Source organism: Choloepus didactylus, chromosome 16 (genome assembly GCF_015220235.1).
Source record: "Choloepus didactylus isolate mChoDid1 chromosome 16, mChoDid1.pri, whole genome shotgun sequence".
NCBI lineage: Eukaryota > Metazoa > Chordata > Mammalia > Pilosa > Megalonychidae > Choloepus > Choloepus didactylus.
Window position 1 is genome coordinate 25,405,004 of NC_051322.1, and position 18,226 is coordinate 25,423,229.

Here is an 18,226-nt window from a genome sequence, read left to right on the forward strand (position 1 = left end):
AATCTAAACATTATTAGCCTAAATGCAAGTTAGATTGATGGTAATTATTTAAATTTGAAGGTCACTATATAAGTATTACTTTCTAGAAATGAGGTTCCCTGTGACTGGTATAGAGAAGAAAGCATTAGGCATTAAATATCTTTGAAAAAAATAAAATAAATATTTTTTCCCCTAGATTCGAACTACTCTGGAAAAAATCCAGAAGCAAATATTTAAAGATGAAGTAGGATATCGCAATACAAATGACAAACTAGATGCAAAGGTAATGAATTCATCAAAATGGACTACTTTTATTCCTTCAAAAATAAACATAAAATCACATGGACTTCAACTAACTTTTTTTTTGGTAATTATCAAATTATTCTTTGAAATGGACAGTGAGTGTTAAAATATTTTGGGATCTGTAAAGATGTTAATGCTAGACATATGAAATGTTTAACTACAGATATCATTGGTAAGATCAGACTGGAATGACCAGACCTCACTTGAGTAGTTTAAACAGAGTTTACTTATCTAAAGTTGATGGGAAGATGCCAGCTCAGCTAGGATCCATGGCAGCAACATTTTCCAATGACAAAGATGTAAGTTTTAGGTTCACCTGGCCACACTGATGGACACACAGTGGAAGCTGTTAATCTGAGTTAGTGAGGACCTGGTCAGACCATCTGTAAGCTTGAAGGGGCCCCTCCCCCAAGACTGGACTTAAGGCCAAGCAATCTCCACTTAGCCTTGGCTGGATTATGCCACATGGAGCCTCACCTGAGCCCAGCTCAGCAATTCAGTGTCAGTGTTATTCACCATGTGTTAAAGCCACAGAGTACACCAGAGCTTAGTATAGATACATAAACATCTTCCTTCCATGCTAACACTTCCAGCTCCAATTATTTTCTTATATTCAGTGCTCTGAAACTAGAAAAAAGGTTAACTGTGGGAATGACTGGAAGGTCAGTTTTGGCTAAGTTGAGACGTCTGTTGACCTCTAAGTGGCGGTTTCTAATGGGCGGCTGGATATATGATTCTGAAATTGAGGGGAGAAGTCTGGGTTAAAAGGACCAGGGTAGACATTTGGGAAGTAATCAGTGGTATTTAAAGTTCTGAAACTGGAGATCACCAAGCTAATGAATGAGTATAGAAACAAGGAATATCTAAGGACAGAGCCCTGGGGTTTCCAATGTTTAGATGTTGCAAAGAAGAACCAGCCAAGGGGACTGAGAAGAGCAGCCAGTGAAGTAGGAGGAAAAGCAGAAGGGAATGGAATCATGAAGGCAAGTGAAGGAAGGTGGGAGGGCCGACTCTGCCAAATGCTCTCCATGGGTCAAGTCAGCTGAGGACTGATAATTGACCACTGAATATAACGATGTGGAGGTTGCTGATGACCTTGATAAGTGGAGCTTCCTAGGAATGGAGATAGTAGTTTGTTGCCAGTACATCTGCCACGGTCATCTCAAACCACAGAAGATTAGAAGACCAGCCGAGCTTCAAACTGCATACCCTTGCCCTTCGGTCTCATGGCATTCTCCTTGTAGGGATTTAGCCATGGTTTTTCTAGGTTCTTGCTACTTGAGGTATAGGTCTTTGGCCCCAGCAGCATCAGTATCCCCAGGGAGTTTGTTAGAAATGCAGCATCTGGGACCTCACTCCAGACCTACTGAGTCAGAATCTACATTCTAAAAAGATCACCAAGTAACCTATGGGCACATTAAAATTTGAGAAGCATTGATCTATGATCTTTGGAGCAATCCACCACTGCCAGTCTACGTTCTACGAGAGTCTTTCTATCAAGAATGATTTAATGAATTAAAAAAAGGATTCCTTCACTGTATTTATGGAGAGAGTATGCACTAGAGATTGGACTATCAAAAAACGTAACCATGGCAGAGTTATGGCAAGTATATTATTTACATGCATGATATTGTTTTCTTTTTTTAACGTCTATAAATGTAGTCAGTATGTTGTAATGGAAAGAACACAGACTTCATTGTAAACAAAACAAAACACCTGAAATTGAATTCTGGTTCCAGCAGTTATTTCAGGCATACCCTTGGGCTGGTTAGTTAAGCTCTCCAATCTTCACTTCTCATCTGTAAAATGGGCATAAGGCTTTTACGGTGCTATATGTATTCATAGAAAGGAGTGTATGTGAAACATTGAAACAATTACCTAGCACATAATAGATGCTCAAAAAAAATAGAAATGGCATCATCATAGGATATGTATAGTTGTATAATAATCCCTAAGTCTGTCCTGAAGAGCAGAAAGGACAGTCAAGAGTCTGCCGTGAAGCCTGCCACTACCTTGCTACATATTGGCCTTGGACTCTGGTCCTCAGTTTCCATATCTGTAAAATTGATGGGGTTAAGCTAAATGGTTTCTAAGCCCCTTTCGGCCTCCAAATCTTCATGATTCCAGATGGCATTTGTTTCATGCTTCAAGTGTATTTTCTGTAAACTGGAGTTTACGTAAGCTGAAGTCACATTGGCAGTGACACTTGGCTCTGACATTTCTGATTGGAAATTTAATTTCAGGTGATTCCAGCAAAGCATCATTGAATACTGAATATTATGTATTGAAACTATAATGTCTAATTATATTAGTCTGTCATAAAATATAACCAAAATGCATTTATGTCTACAACTTAGACAAAAATTAAAAATCCAGCCTTGTGGCTATTATTTATCTCTTAAGAAAGGCTTAACTGTATATTTGAAACTGTAGGGATATGGAAGGCATCAAAGATGGGTTCTGTGTCTTTCTAATGTAAGCATCTGTTAAAATTTGAGCAAAAATAGAGGCCAATTGCTTCATCTAGAATTCCTCATTGATCAATTTAAGATTCAGAAGTTTTATTTTATTTGTGCTGATATAAATTCTCCTGGATATATGTAATACTGGGTTATACTTATTGTTGTTAAAGTTTGTAGAGGAAAGGAATAGTCAGGTCTATTATTTTCATGTTTGTCCATTTCAGTGCTTTCAAAACATTCAAAATGGCTCCAAATCTGAAATGGATCCCTCTTGTTGCAGTTTGGACCAGCTCATGGAGAAGATGAAAGGAAAAGATGTACAGCTCTTAGAAATGAACAAAGAAAATGAAGTATTGAAAATCAAGGTATAATCATTTGGAGAAATTTCTAATTTTGTATTTTGAACCTTTGAGCCAGTAGGATAGATTGTTAGCATCTGGAGACCTATGGAATAAGACAGCTATCTGTATAAATCCAAAAATCCACACACATGCACCCATCCATAGAGAGATATTTTTACATTTCACAAATCAAATTTCACTGTTTTATTTTGGAGATCACTTTTATCATTCTAAAAAAAATAACCAAAATGTTTCCATATTTAATAAATATATTAATAATCAAATGTTTCCTAATTTGTTCTTCTCCTATTATGAGATATTTTATAGTTTCCTTTTTTATTTATTTTATATACAGTGCTGCATTGATTTTCTTGGTAGGAAATCTTTACAGACATCCTTGATTATTTTCTTAGGTTGAATCCTGGCAAAATTCATGACACTTTAGCTTTACTGCCCTAAATACCATAACCTTGTCCCATTTCTATTTTAGGAAAATACACCACTTAATACTGTTGTGAATGAACATTGGTGGTGAAATGTTGGTGAAGAAGTCCATAAGCTGCCAGGGCATGGTGAAATCCTTAGAAGGGCATGGTCTGTCTGTAAATGGAGGACACTGATGTGTGCAGAGCTCTGGTTGGCCCGGCTGGGGCAAATCTGCTGCTCGACAGCCCCGTAATTAGGGGGTTTCTCATTTTACGTTTTCCTTACACCAGATGACAGTGTCCTCTGCCATCCATTCCCTCTGTGGTGCCAATGGTTCCATTACAGCCTCTGTGTTTTAATTCCCATCAAACTGTTCTACCTTTTACTCTTTTTATTGAATATGTCAAAACATGAACAGTGACATTTTTTCCTAGCTGGAAGCCTCCAGAGAAGCAGGAGCAGCGGCTCTGAGAAATGTGGCACACAGATTATTTGAAAACTATCAAAAACAGTCTGAAGAAGTTAGGAAAAGTCACGAGGACAGTAAACACTTACTCCAGGTATGAAGCTAGCAGCTTGTCTATTGGAGAATTATCCATCCCCACCCACCCTGCCCCAGCCATGTAAGAGGCTCTTTTTGGAGAAATTAGATGTGGTACAAGCAATGGCCAGGTCACTTGGCAAGCTCTGGGAAGGGGCAGGGTGCACATCTTTTGTGCATATCTCCCACACCCCTGGGTAGCCTGGCGCCCAGATGGAGCTGAGCTGCTGTGTCATCAGTCCTGCCCCCTGCCCCTGCAGGGTGCACAGGTGGGAGGCAGGCAGTGCCGCCTTGCCTGGAAATCAGGGCTGGCCCAGGTGAGACTAGCAGGTGCCTTTTCTGGTTCTGCCTTGGACAAATTAGACGACCCAGGTTGAGTCATTCTGCCTCTCTTGACATGGGTTTTCTTATCTCCAAAATGAAAGAGTTGGTCCAGATAAGTGAGTTTTGAAATTTTTTGGTCCTAGCATTCATTCTAGAATAGATTAAAAATACACATGTATCCTTTATTTGTGTATATGTACACTATATGTATAATATATTTCTATATTATATATATTTTATTTATTTGTTTTTAACCTGAAGAATGTACTCTAGGACCAGAGTGGGGAGAAACGTGTTTGCCGTAATTCACAATATAAAACATTTAGGAGGGAAGCTAATTACTGCTGGGGTAGAGCGCCTGGAGCTCTGCCAGCTCAGGTCCAGGAGGGTCCTCAGGGAGCACAGGAAATCCACCACATAGGCAGAACCCCCTCATGCAGATACTGAACATAAGTGAGTGAGGTGAGCTGGTATTTGTGGACTGGAAGTTTACTGTGTGAGTAAGTAAACTTGTGGGGACACAAACACACAGTCCCTTCTCAGGGGTCTCGTCTTAGCCCCCGTTGCCTGGTAGCAATGCCTGCCTAGTCTTTGCAAGAGAAGTCAGACACCTTTAAGAACACAAACGTTCTAGAGATAATATTTATTTATCATTAATTCTCTACTGATTAAGTGGTGGTGTATTCCATCAGGTTTATTTTGGAGGAAATACTAATTCAACTCAGCAATCCGAAACAAGTGTGAATTACTTTTTTTTTTTTTTTTTGCCTAGTCAGAAAGTTAGAAGGAGAGATAATATGTGTATAGGTTTATTGAAAACAAGATTATGACAACTGTTTTCCTGACCAAGGTTAACAAGCTTGAAAAAGAACAGAAATTGAAACAACATATTGAAAATTTGAATCAAGTTGCTGAAAAGCTTGAAGAAAAACACAATCAAATCACAGAACTGGAGAACCTTGTCCAGAGAATGGAAAAGGTAAGCCCTTGGAGAATTAAAGGGACTCCTTCCTGACAGGGTTACTGTGAGAATTAAGAGAATAAACTAAAATTAAATAGGACATAAAATAATATAATATTAAGTAAAAGTACCCTTTACAGTGCCTTGTTTTAGGAGGTATTCAACTATGTTCATTTCTTTCCTTAAACGTTTAATATGATCTGTACTGTGGTTACTGATTTTCCCCTCTTTGTCATTTTCTCTTTCGAGTAAACGTCAGCCTTAGAAAGGGGAATCAGGTGAAGTTGTGAATGGAAATAAAGGTGGATCTCTGAGAATCTTATCCTTTTTGTATTAGAATCAGTGAAGTGTCCATTTTTGGGCACCTAAGTCCAGTTTAGGTTTGTGAAAACCTGTGGCTGCTCTAGGAGAGATATAGTTCACAGTAAGAAAAGAGATAATTTAGGAAAGAGTAATAATATAATGAAATTTCTAATTAAAAGTTTCACACAGCGTACAAGTAGCTAGCATTCTGCATATATACAAAAGGTGAGCACGCAAATTTAATTATGCATGCCTTAGAATTTAGAAGCCAGACAAATCAAGGAATGGTGCTTTTTAAAATAGCAAAACAAACAGAAAATTGACATCTCCAAAACTGAATGGGGTGAATAAGAATATAGGCTTTGACTTCTTACTAATATTGCCTAATAAATTTGTATATTTATCATATTAATTCCTTGATGTGCCTCTGCTCTTCTCAGCCTCAGTTTGTTCTATGAATCTGTCTTGGTTGATGCCATTTTAGAAATGCCCCTTCAAAAACATCAGGTTTCAAGATTCAGGTTTCTTATCAAAGAAGTTTTAATTAGTTTCTAAATATTTCTAAGAACTTTAAGTTTTGGCTGAGTTTGTGATCTTAGTGAAGGTTCCATGAGAAATCACAAAAATTTAATAAGTCCAAACCTAACTGGGTGTAATAATAATATACCTCTCTGTTTTCTATTGGGCTGCTAAATGTTGTATTTTAGCACAGAATCACTAGGCAGCTGGCTTGTCCACTCATGACAGTTTCTGATTATCCTCTTTTACACCAATTATTGCATTTGGATGAATATTTTGTAGTGTTAGAATATTTTATATGATAATAAATAGTTTAACAAAGCACAAAGAATGTTTGCATTTTGGAAAGGAAGACAATTCTGGAACGCAAATGGAGTTATTGAACCAAAAACTTGACTGACTACCTTGAAATTTAAGTTTAGACCTGTGTGATCACCCTACCTCAAACCCAGTTATACTGGGTCAGGTTTAGGGGCCACCTGTTACTCCTTGAACATTAACATAAGAACAATGGAATGTAATTTCTATTTCCTAGCAACCCCAGAACATCTCTACTCATTGTGAGTTCAAATCAGTTTCTGCTGTAGATTTACTCAATTAATACCTGAGCTCCTGCATGTGTGAGGCACAGATAGGTGCTAGATACATATTTGAGAATAAACCAGACACAGTCTCTCCTTTTGTGCAGATTATAATGTAGCATATCTGGATTATGTGGGGCTCAACGAACTTCCCAGATTTCCCTACGTTCATTCTCCTGGGGATTCTTCAGGGAGGTTGAAGGCAGGGGGCTGTACCCCAGAATGCGTGTAAGTGGCTCAGAAACTGGCAGTACATTTTTGGGGAGGTGATGGACCAGCACCCCCTCGATAGTGACGCTAACTCGGCTGGCTATAGGAGCGCCATGAGCTTACAGAGTAAGTGAACAGGTTTCCCGGGGCTGTGCCCAACCTGCAACCTCCCACAAGCCCCGAGTTCAGGAACTTTCTAAATAGCCTGTTGAAATCTTTGGAAGTTGAAGGCAGGTGGGGATGGGGCAATGTACCAGAAATTTTTTTAAACATTGTATAAAGATATTATATATTTGTAAAATAGAAGCAAGGAACAAATAAAATATAAAACCAATAAAAGTAAATCTTGGCAACATCTTCTTGGTTTAAGAAGATACTGAGAAGACAAACTGTGATGAAGGGTTTCTCAAGCAGGCAGAATATATCAGAATTGTGGGAGGCAGCACTGAGACTTTTGCATTACTTGGAAGAAAGTATGAGTTCAAAAAGGAAATGAAAATTAAAAATGAGCAACCACTACAAAGGTTTGATAAATTCTGCCCTGGTAGTGGGTTCCCCCTGGAGAGATTCATTTTCTACTCATTTGAACAAGCTGCTGCTCCAGTAAATAGCCATTAGTGGTATGAGGTCTGATAATGAACACATTACTTAAAACCTTCACCATCTGTCCCACTTTAATCAGGAATGCAGTGAGAATGAATTCCATAAACACAGTGATAAGCCAGCAAAAACGTCCAATAAGAGCATTTTAATATGGCATATGTTCCTTTTGCTAGCAGTGCAATTCTGTTGCATCGTATTTGTTTTCTGATGCCATTGATTTAGCTCTACTAGAACTTTAGAGCTCAGTGGAGCTTTCAAGACCACTTAGTTCCTCTCTTCATCATTTTATAGATGAGAACAATTTAAACACTAATGCTGAACAACCATTCCACAATTCCCTTTTACTAGACCACAACTCTTTCCACTATGCACTGATCTCCTCTGATGCAGGCTAGAAATGATATCCTGGTTCCTAAATCATTCAGATGTTCAAATTTGGTAATGATTTAAATCGGTGTCCCCTCCACTCTGATCAGTGGGGAGCTCCTCAAAGAACAAAACCTGGAGCTCTTTAAAGAGATGTAGCTTTGGGCACAGTGGATAGCCCACTGGGTGGTGTTTGGAAGTCTTCCTTTCTGGTATGGTAGGGATTTCTGTGTTGTCAAAGAGGGGGAGTTAAGAACCCAAGCTAGACGCTAGACATCTGGGCAAGGTAGAATATTTACTTGTCTACGTGTCAAGCCTCCTTGAACCCTGGTGATGAAGATTCATTAATTAAGAGCGAGTGCATTGGGAAGAATATTTGTTAAATACCATCCCCCACCCCCACAAATTCAAAATATATATCTGTGATGTGTTCTTTTGATTATTCAAGCCATATAATAAGCTTGCAAGGCATATATGTGTTTCTTCAGAAATAATTCAAAGACAGTGAAAGCTACACAGGGACAATTTCTATACATGACAAGAATGCTATAAGGGAAACTTGGAAAAAGTTAGGATAATTTGAAAAAATAATGGAACACGTAAGATATGAAGTATATGTCATCTTCACATTATTACATATCGAGGTCCTACTTTGTGCCTGGGAACCACATAGGCCTTTCCAGTCACTCCAACATTTCAGTATAGGCAGTATTATCCCCTTTTCTAGGGATGTTCAAAAAATTGAAAACGTGACTCATTGCAAATATGGAATGAATACATGTCCAATATTTTGTTCAACTCATTAATTAATGAGGGATCCAGTAAGATGTATAGCTAGTTTAAATTAGAAATTCTGAGAAAATGGCTTTTTATTGGCATTTTGGAAAAAGGAATATAAACTACAATTGCTAGGTTAGCTACAAACCTGTTTAATGTGCTTTAAGGCAATAAACTATAACCTTTGGGTTTATCTTTTTCCTCCCGGACAGAAATCTACAAATTAGCATGCAACTTCATAAAGTCAGGGCTCAAATCCAAAAGCAAATAAAGTCAAACAAACACAGGGAAGTTCTCCTAGAGAATTAAATAATCCTTGGGTGTTATTATTTAACAGTGACTCCATGTGACATTGAAATGACATGCTGGATACTGTTTTGATTTCCAAGTTTTGGTTAATTTTTCTTAACAGCAATAAGGCCCAGAGAGGTTAAAACCTTGGCCAAAGTTACACAGCCACGAAGTTTCAAAACCATGTCACTCCATGTCCAAAGTCTTTCTGATTTTTCTGCTATACATCATCACTTTTATTGTACCCATGTAAATAATGCAGCAGGAAATTGTTTTAAATGGCACTGTAAATAGTTTTAAAATATCTCTTCCAGTTGATCCCATCCATGTTGCCAATTCTTGCCTTTTTTCAGTCTCTTCTCCTTATCCCTCCCAACTTGGCAACCCAGATAAGCAGACTAGAGCTCCAAATTCCTTTTCCAGCATCATGCCATCCAATATAAAAGAGAATGCCATCATCCCAGCCTAGTTTTTAATAGACTTGTCTGTTTTCCTTTCAGTTTGAAAGAATTAATAATTAAATTAAGACATTTCTTCAGCGATTCCTTCTCAGTGCCATAGTGTCTCCTGTATCCTCATTAGGAAGGGACTTTATTATTTGTGGCATTGAGCCTTCAATAAAATTACATTTTCTACTTTACTGTTTTCTGACAGTTGCCATGTGAGCAGCTAAGGGTATGCAGAGAAATGCAATAGTGTCCTGGGATGCCAACAACTCTGTATAATGTGGGAGAAGCGGGTGTCAGGCGGGAAAAACAACAGCTAGAGAGAGAAGAGCAGGCAGTTTGCACTTGGAGTGTGATGGAGACAGTGGGTGAGAGAGGTTTTACTGTGGAAGCTGTATTTCAGCAGTGGGCTGGAGCAGGAACTCACTAGGCAGGTGGGGTGGGGCGGGGTGGGGGCGTGGGGAGATTAAAGATGACATCATTCAGCTGCTTGTAAACCATGTAGGAGGATGCCTCCAAGATTCCTTAAGGGTGGGATGAAACAGCTCCTTTGAAATTAGTTCTTTAGCTCAAGCCATAGTTCTGGTATGATAAGAAACAGCTTTTGTGAACAGTTAGGAAGTCTGCCTTCCCAAACACACACACACATACACACACACACACACATAAATGAATAAGCAAAAAGAAAAATGTATCTTATTTTCTCCTAGGAAAAGAGAACACTGCTAGAAAGAAAAGTGTCTTTGGAAAACACGCTGCTGCAACTCAAATCCAACGCTACATATACTAAGAGGTTTGCAAATCTACCTCCTAAGAAAAATCAGTTCTTAGCATCTTTCCTCTCCACTGGTCCACTGGCCACTGGGTAGAGGGATTTCCACTCCCCAGGGATACAGGATGACGGAAAGCACAGGTGGGAGGGAGAACACCTGTGATTATCAGCCTGTGTCCCTTCTTCCCAGCCCACTGAGGAATCAGGGATCAGGAGTCCCTGCAAATATAGGGGAACTTGTGGAAAGGCAAATCCTTCCCAAGAGTGAAGGAGCCTCTCACCTCCCAGGTTACTCTTGGTGCTAACGAGGATGCTGTGGAAGTCTCCATTTCCCATGATGCCTCTGTTTCGTTGGTGGAATTCTGATAAAGCCAGAGTTAGACTGATCAATCCACAAGTGCCTTCTCAGATAGTTTGTAGCACGTCTCAACTTGATAGAGAATGAAGGAATGTGGAAAACATCCTTAGGCCTGTGGAATTCCTTACAATTACTCATAACTTAATTCTAAGTAAGTCTTGGGTTTTTTTTTGTGCTGCAGCAGAATTACTACCTTTTACAATGTGCCTTCCACTAAGAGTCCAGGCAGTCTGTTTGAATTTTCTTTTTAAAAGATGATTGTTTATTGATAATAGGGTTTTTGCCAGTCTTTGAGGCAGCAATGGAACTGTTTTAAAAACGAAACTCATCTATTCTTTCAATTCTTTTATATAGAAATGGCTGTTATAAGGGATTCTCAAAAACCTCTTAAGAAGGTTTTAGAAATTTCGTGATGGAAATGGATGTTTTGTGTTCCAGAAAGGTGTTTGGACATCCAGGATCATGCGGTTTTCATAGACTGTGGGTGTCACAAATATTTATCCAATTTATTATTTTTTCTGAGGTTGTGGAGGTATTCACTTTTCTAAGTGACAAGAAAATAAAATGACTTGTATGAAATCAGACTCTTTTGGTTGAAGCAGTAGAGATTTGGTTAAGCTACCACAGTAAAGAGAATTTCTGTTTAGTTAGGATTGGGTAGACATAGCCGTAAAAAAGAGGCATCTTATGGAAGAACAGAAGGGCCACCCTTTAGCATCTAATGCTATTAACATCTAATTAAAAAAAAAAAAAAGAGGTTATTTTATTACTCCTATTCAGTCATGGCTGTTTGTGCATCGTCCCTCTTGTTCTTTGTTCTTACTATATGATGTATATTTTTTCCCTTTAGGTCACTGGTTTAGATTCTCTATAATTTCCTTTCAAATTTCAAAGGAAAGAGTCTGATTGGCTTAGTACTACTTCCTATACTGCCAACGCCTACAGTGGCAGCCAACCAATGGCTTTTTGGCAGGTAACCACCTCCGGCCCTATCATCACCTCCCTCTACTCTAGGAATATCCCAGGCTTCCTTCCCTGAGCAGGGGACTATGGCTGATTTGATTTCCCTTAGACATAGATGGTGGATTTGACAGGTTTCATGGCTTTCTTTTAACTGCAGTAGGCTGCATTTTGCTATTTTCATAAAAAGATTCAATATGTTCTAACAAGTCACTTCTCATGTTAAAAAGCATCTCTGACGATGATCATTTTTGAACCTTCATGATTCAAGAAGAAAGTGACTGTTTTTTTCTTTCATTTGGAAGCATGGTCCTTCTAACATACTAAGGTAATCCTTTTAATTACTTTTGAAGAGATTTGAAAGATTTGGCCGGAGCATCTTTTATCTTAAAAACAAGGTTGGATCCACTAATACAGATATATATGTAAGCTGTGCAGTTCATAGAGTAATCCCAGATACTTTAATTTAATCTTCCCATTGGCCTTTTGGGATGGGAACTGAGTTTCTAATTGATTAAGTGATTTGCTGAAGTATACTCAGTCTCTCCAAAGTTATAGAGCTGGGAGCTGGAGCTCTAGTATTCTCATAGCAAAGCCTGTGTTCATTCTGCTAAAGAGGGAGTTGGGGATTTGACCTTCTTATTCACATTTTTGGGAGACTTCCCACCTTTTTGGGAAACAAGTTCACTTGTTTCCTCATGACTATGAGCAGAAGGCAATTCCCCAGCTTGCTCTTTGTCCTGCTACATCACGACAAACACACAGTTATCTTTTGGGGAAACACATTTGGTGTTTATCAAACAAGCAGCGTTGGCTCCTCAGTATTTATGTAGAAGGTGCCTCAGAGTGCCAAAATCCTTTGAGGAGGAAGCTGGATTATCTTGAAGCTGAGGATACGTGTCAAAGTACATTGTCATGACTTAAATTATCTGTGGCAGTTTGCTGAGGCTCTCTCAAGCCACCCCTGGGCCTCTACTGAAAATAACAGTGGGGAAGATTTTGATGGAATATGTGTTCCTAGTTTTATTGAAGTGTAATCAGAGATATGTCTCCTTCCTAGCTGATTATTTCACCTCCGTCTGACTTGGGAATGGGAAGAATCTGACCTCTTCCATTCTTGTGGTTATAACCCTCAGTTTTCCCCTCTTCCACTGGGATCCACTTAGTGACTCCACCCTAGAGTTCCAAAGAAATATTAGACAATAGCAGGCAATTTGAGTCCTTGTGGACTGATTCTTTCATAGCCTTAAAGAAGCTCTAGGTTGCTCCCCATTTCACCATCTTCTGTCTCCAGTGGGAAGTCCTCGCAGGGTTATTCACACCAGTTCACACCAGTGCTTGGGAAATGAGAATCTGCCCAGGGCTAGTACCCCAGGGCATGCATCGTAGGTTCAGCTGACATTTTTGCTTCCTTCTGCTTCTTTTATCTTGCTATGTAGCTCTTTGCTTCTTTCCTAATTTTCATTCCTATAAACATGACAGTGCATTGATTCCTGGTAATAAGTGTACTTTGTAAAAACCTAAAAGGGTAATATGTTGGGGTTGTGTATATATGGCCATGCGAATGCTATTCTTACCATTTATAACTATTTATTTACATGCCCTGGTTTCCCAGAGAATATAAGATGGTTTATAAAACTATGTAAATATAATGATTATATAAGTTGGAAATGCATTAGATGATGAGTCCAAGGAGAATAGATATATATTGAAATTGCTCCACCAAATGTGCATCATGAAGTACTGTAGACTTTCTCAGACTAGACGACTGACTCAGTTCTATGCTTTCTTGAAGCCAATCCAAGTAGGAAATAATGATTCATTTTATAATTCACAGTATCCACATGACTATAACCAACCAGGTCTTTGGGAGAAGTTCACTTCTAATCTACCTATAAGATCAGAAAGAAAGCTTTCCAGTGCATGTTCATAAAGAAGACTCTGAATAATGTCTTCAACTGCATCCTTACAGTAAACTCCGAGGCTGTACTTCATAATATCCTATTTAAAAAAAGCACGATGCCAAAGAACAATTCGATCAAAGCAGTTATAAAAGCAGGGATTAGAGGACAATGTGGCAAGGTCCAATAATGCCACCCTCTAATGGTGTGAGTAACCCAAGACAGATTTTAGAGTAATCGTGAGGAATGGATGGAGACACAGTCCTCCGTGAACTCAGTTTCCTTTGACCGAGACTTTGACAGACATTGGGAAACAGAGAGATCGAAGGCAAGCTTCTTGTCAAGTAGTCTATAATCATCTCATGTTAGTTAAAGGTAAAGCCATTCATTTTTGCATTTCTGTAAATTAAGGATCAGATTGACTTCCTTTCTTGAATGCTGAGGAATCTGGCAGGAAGAGCACCAGAAGGAACCAGAAGGAAGATCTGCTATAGGACAGGGTAGATGCTCTGCAGCTTTTGTTGGGGCTTTTTTTTTTTTTTTAATCTGAACCCATTGCCATTTCCAGGTGGCTATCTCCTTCAGGTTCAAGTCTGGACATATGAGACAAAAAGAAAACATAGGGAACTTACCATTGTGTTGTTTTCTGGATCCCCAGGTCCTGAGACATTCTTCCTTCTTTTAGACCTTTTTATATTTGTTTATATAAAATGTCGAAGGTTTTTGGATGTACGTTTGGGAAGAACAGGCAAAAAGTACATCTACCCCATCTTTCTAGAAGTGGAAGCCCTTCGATTCTACTTTAACATTTACTTATATTGTTATTTTGCTGCTTGTTTTGTGGAAAACACTGGTGAAAGATTATACGGAAGCCCTGGGAGGCAGAGCATGGATCTTAGAAGGACTCGGTAGAAGGGCTGTGCGTCCTCCATCTAGGCTTGGCCCTTCATCAGCTGTTTTCCCTCCCACTTTGCTTTAGTGCCTCTTTATTAAAATGAGACACTCTGACTGAAAGGTAAGTAATAAAGCTTAAAGGAAGCTCAAGAGGCAGCTCAGTTAGATATACTCTCACATTTAAAGACCTTAAATGGATGACTGGATTTCACGTTTATTGAGCAATCCTAATGGAAATATTCTGTAGCTTCCTTTAGTCAGTTGTTCTGCTATATTAATGCAGATAAGCTTGAAAGCTGTGTTTTCAAGAGTGATTCTAGAAATCCTTTTTTTTTTTTCCCCATCTTGAGACCTATTTCAAATTTTTATTTATCCATAGTGAACTTCATGGTCATACCTTCAAGGAACACATGGGGAAATTTTCTGAGCTTGGTATTTTGGGGTAGCATAACCACCCCATCCCTCCCCACTTTAGAGCCACCTTTCCCCCTGTGGTCCAGGAGTTCTGGTTTGCCGTGGGAACCATTTTGAATGCTCACCTTTAACAATTCACAGCGTTTTTATATTTTATGGATATTCAAAGCCAGTCTGCCTCTGCCAAGCTTCTGAGTTCTTTCTCATTTTCCAGGGAAGTCCCAAGTCAGACCATTCAGTAGGTCACTGCTGCTCTTTCCTCCTTTTTCTTTTCTTCTCTTTCCTTCCATACTGGAGGAATTTTGAATTTTAGTGCCTACTGTGGGGCAGATTGCTGATCACCTGCCATGCTGTTTGTCCCCACGTCATCTTTCCCTAGTGCTTGAATATTTTTTCTTCTAAGGTTCCCCATGTCCCCATCTTCTGCATGTTCTCAGCTCCTCTGCTCTCCAAAGGTTCTGAGCATCACTCCCAGATTTCTCAGCCCCTCTCCTTGGAGGATCCCAATCTCCAGAGTTCCGAGCATCCCCTACCCCTGAAGATTTCTTTGTGGGCTGTGAGCCCCTCTCACTCATGGTTTGACCTGCAAACCTTCAAAGCCTGGCCTCTCCTTGGAGGGCTGTGAGCTCTCTCCACCCTGAACCCCGTCCGCTGCGTGATCTGAAGATCCCTTAGTCTCTTGAGCTCTTGGCAAGGAAGGCTTTGAGCCACCAGCTCAGGGGTGACTAAAATCTAATGTTAATACAGGCTGGTACTGAAGCAGCTCTTCCTTGAACTTGAATTTCAGAAATGCTGAGAGGGCTGCAGGTGCAGTGATGTTGTCAGCTCTGATGAATGCAAAAGTTGTTTTCATCAAGATGGGCCGTCAAATTTTTTTCTTTGCAGACACCTCCTCACCATGAACCATGGCAAGAGAAACAAGGGACTGCTAATTTACTTGGTTCAAATGCCCCATTGCTCCTCTCCAAGGGAGTACAATTGCAGGTTAGGGCTTTCTTCTGAGGACAGGGTCCTTTAAAGAATCATGTTGCAAAAAAGCAGGAAAAATCTATATACAATTGAACTAGTCTTCCTTCATCCTGAGTAGACAATCTAAATCTCTTCTGAAGATTTAGATCGAAGATCTCTTCTGTAACTTTCCCTAATTTTTTAGTTGCTTGTAGTTTTAGTCAGGCTTGAGGAAGGAGGAGATTTGCTGAAAGATTTAGTTGTGCAGTTATGATAATCAGGCGTGTCTTTATGACATGACTACTGCACAGTGTATATGTTCCATCATCATTTTGTACCTTCTCTTCCTCTTCTCCCTCAGGCCTCTCATTTGTTTCCTTCACCTTTCTTCAAGATTGCAGGCATCCTGTTCTCCTATTGTATCCTCATAACCCGAACGGCATTCCCCTTCTTCCCCTTTCCTTCCCCTTCTCCCTCTATTTTTCTAGAACATATGTAACCAGTTGACATACAGATTCTGATTTAGTGCTTTCCCTACATTTAATCTAATTTTGCTTTGATAATTTGTGTGTGTGTTTAATTCAGTTTTATTGCGATATATTCACATACCATACAATCATCCATGGTGTACAATCAGCTGTTCACAGTACCATCTTACAGTTGTGCATTCATCACCCCAATCTATTTTTGAATATTTACTTACACCAGAATCAGAAGCTTTGATAATTTTTAACATTAACAGTTTTTGTATCTTGATTGCTTTTCAATTACAAAAGTAATACAAACCATCTATTTACATTTTAAAAAAATAATACAGCAATATTCAAAGATAAAAGAGACATCTCCCAAATTCAGTGGCTCAAAGATAACTATCATTAATTGGTTGGCCCATATTCTCTAAGTGACTTTCCTATACATGCACAAATATGGAAACACACTTATGAAGTATGACACACATACAGAAAAGTGCCTAGAACATGAATATACTGTGTAGAGAATTATTTCAAAGCAAATTATTTTCAAAGCAAAAAATACCGCCCCCCAAAAAACAGAACATTGGCTCTGCCCCAATTAAGAAGGCTGAGTAAGACTTTTCAGGGCTCCAACCCCCAAAGAAGCTTTGAACAACCAACAAGAACTGGCAGAAATATCTTTCTAAATGCCCCAGAGAGCAGTTAAAGGTTTGTAGCAACAGAGTAAGTGACAGATCAAGAAAAAGGCCACTTAAAAGTGGTAGGGTATCTCATGGTGCCCTGGCTGGCCCCTCCCCATCCCCTTACCAGTTCAGCGCAGAGCTGACCTGCACTCCCAGTGTGGTCCCAGTTTGAGAGGGAGCAGAGTAACCCTCATGCACATACTGAGAGTGTGTATGCCCAGCCCAATCTGTTTGCTGGTGGCTTGAGAGGCTTACTGTCTAAGAACTTGCTGTTTGTGTAGAAGGCATCTCACTGAGCTTTTCTACACTATGCTGTGGGAGAGCAGTCAAGTCATATTGCCTAGGGCAAGGGATTGCAGTGCCCTGACAATGAGGAAGCTTTTTCATAGGGAAGAGAGGATATTAGGAATTCTGTAAATAGGGGAATTCCTAGGGCTGCACATACATGCCCAGGGTGGGCAGAAAGGATCAGGGAGGGCCCTATGCTCATGGTTCGAATATGACCTGAAAGGGAGAACTCTCAATCTGCAAAGATTGGGAAAGTTGTTTCCTTTTTTGTCATCATCATCATCTTCTTCTGTTCAAGGAAAGCTTTATCCTAATACTAGCTGGATTCAAGCTTAAGGAGCAGACATGTCAGATCTAATTCCAGTGATAACACACTAAAATATCAAAATGTCTAGGTTTCATTAAAAGATTACAAAACATAAAAAGAAACAGGAAGTGATGGTCCACAAAAAGGTGAAAATTAAAGCCTTGGAAACCATCAATGAGGAGAATCAGACCTGGGCATTCTAGACAAAGACTAAAAATTTGTCCTCAATATGCTCAAAGAGCTAAAGGGAAACACGACCAAAGAACTACAAGAAATAAGGAAAAGTGTAGATGAACACAAAGAGAATATCAGAAGAGAGATGGAAATTATGAAAAGGAACCAAACAGAGCTGAAGACGGTAGTAACAAGAATTAAAAATTCCCCTAGAGGGGTTTAGCAACAGATTGGAGCTGGCAGAAGAAAGAATCAGTGACCTTGAAGATGAGACAACTGAAATCATTCCATCTGAGAAGCAGATAGAAGAAAGAATGAAGAAAAGTGAACAGAGTCTAAGAAACCTGTGGGACACCGTCAATCATACCAGTATATCCATTGTGAGAGTCCCAGAAGGAGAAGACAGAGAGAAAGGGGCAGAGAAAATATTCAAAGAAATAATGGCTGAAAACTTCCCACATTTAATGAAAGGCATGCATATACAACATCCAGGAAGCTCAATGGAATCCAAATAGGATAAACCCTAACAGACTCATACTGTGCCATGTTATATGGAAACTGTTGAATGCCAAAGGCAGAGAATTCTGAAAGCCACAAGAGAGAAGCAACATGTCACATACA

General features: G+C 39.4%; 1 protein-coding gene across 2 annotated transcripts in view; it reads left to right on the forward strand.

The window, feature by feature from the left end:
* The window catches only part of CCDC68 (coiled-coil domain containing 68), a 52,173-nt gene that overhangs the window by 15,386 nt on the left and 18,561 nt on the right, over nucleotides 1-18,226 (forward strand). For both annotated transcript variants that reach the window (XM_037805966.1, XM_037805967.1), the window contains exons 3-7: nucleotides 176-262; nucleotides 2,969-3,109; nucleotides 3,946-4,071; nucleotides 5,227-5,355; nucleotides 10,144-10,226. In XM_037805966.1, the coding sequence (XP_037661894.1) occupies nucleotides 176-262; nucleotides 2,969-3,109; nucleotides 3,946-4,071; nucleotides 5,227-5,355; nucleotides 10,144-10,226 (566 nt within the window). The remainder of the gene's footprint in view (nucleotides 1-175; nucleotides 263-2,968; nucleotides 3,110-3,945; nucleotides 4,072-5,226; nucleotides 5,356-10,143; nucleotides 10,227-18,226) is intronic.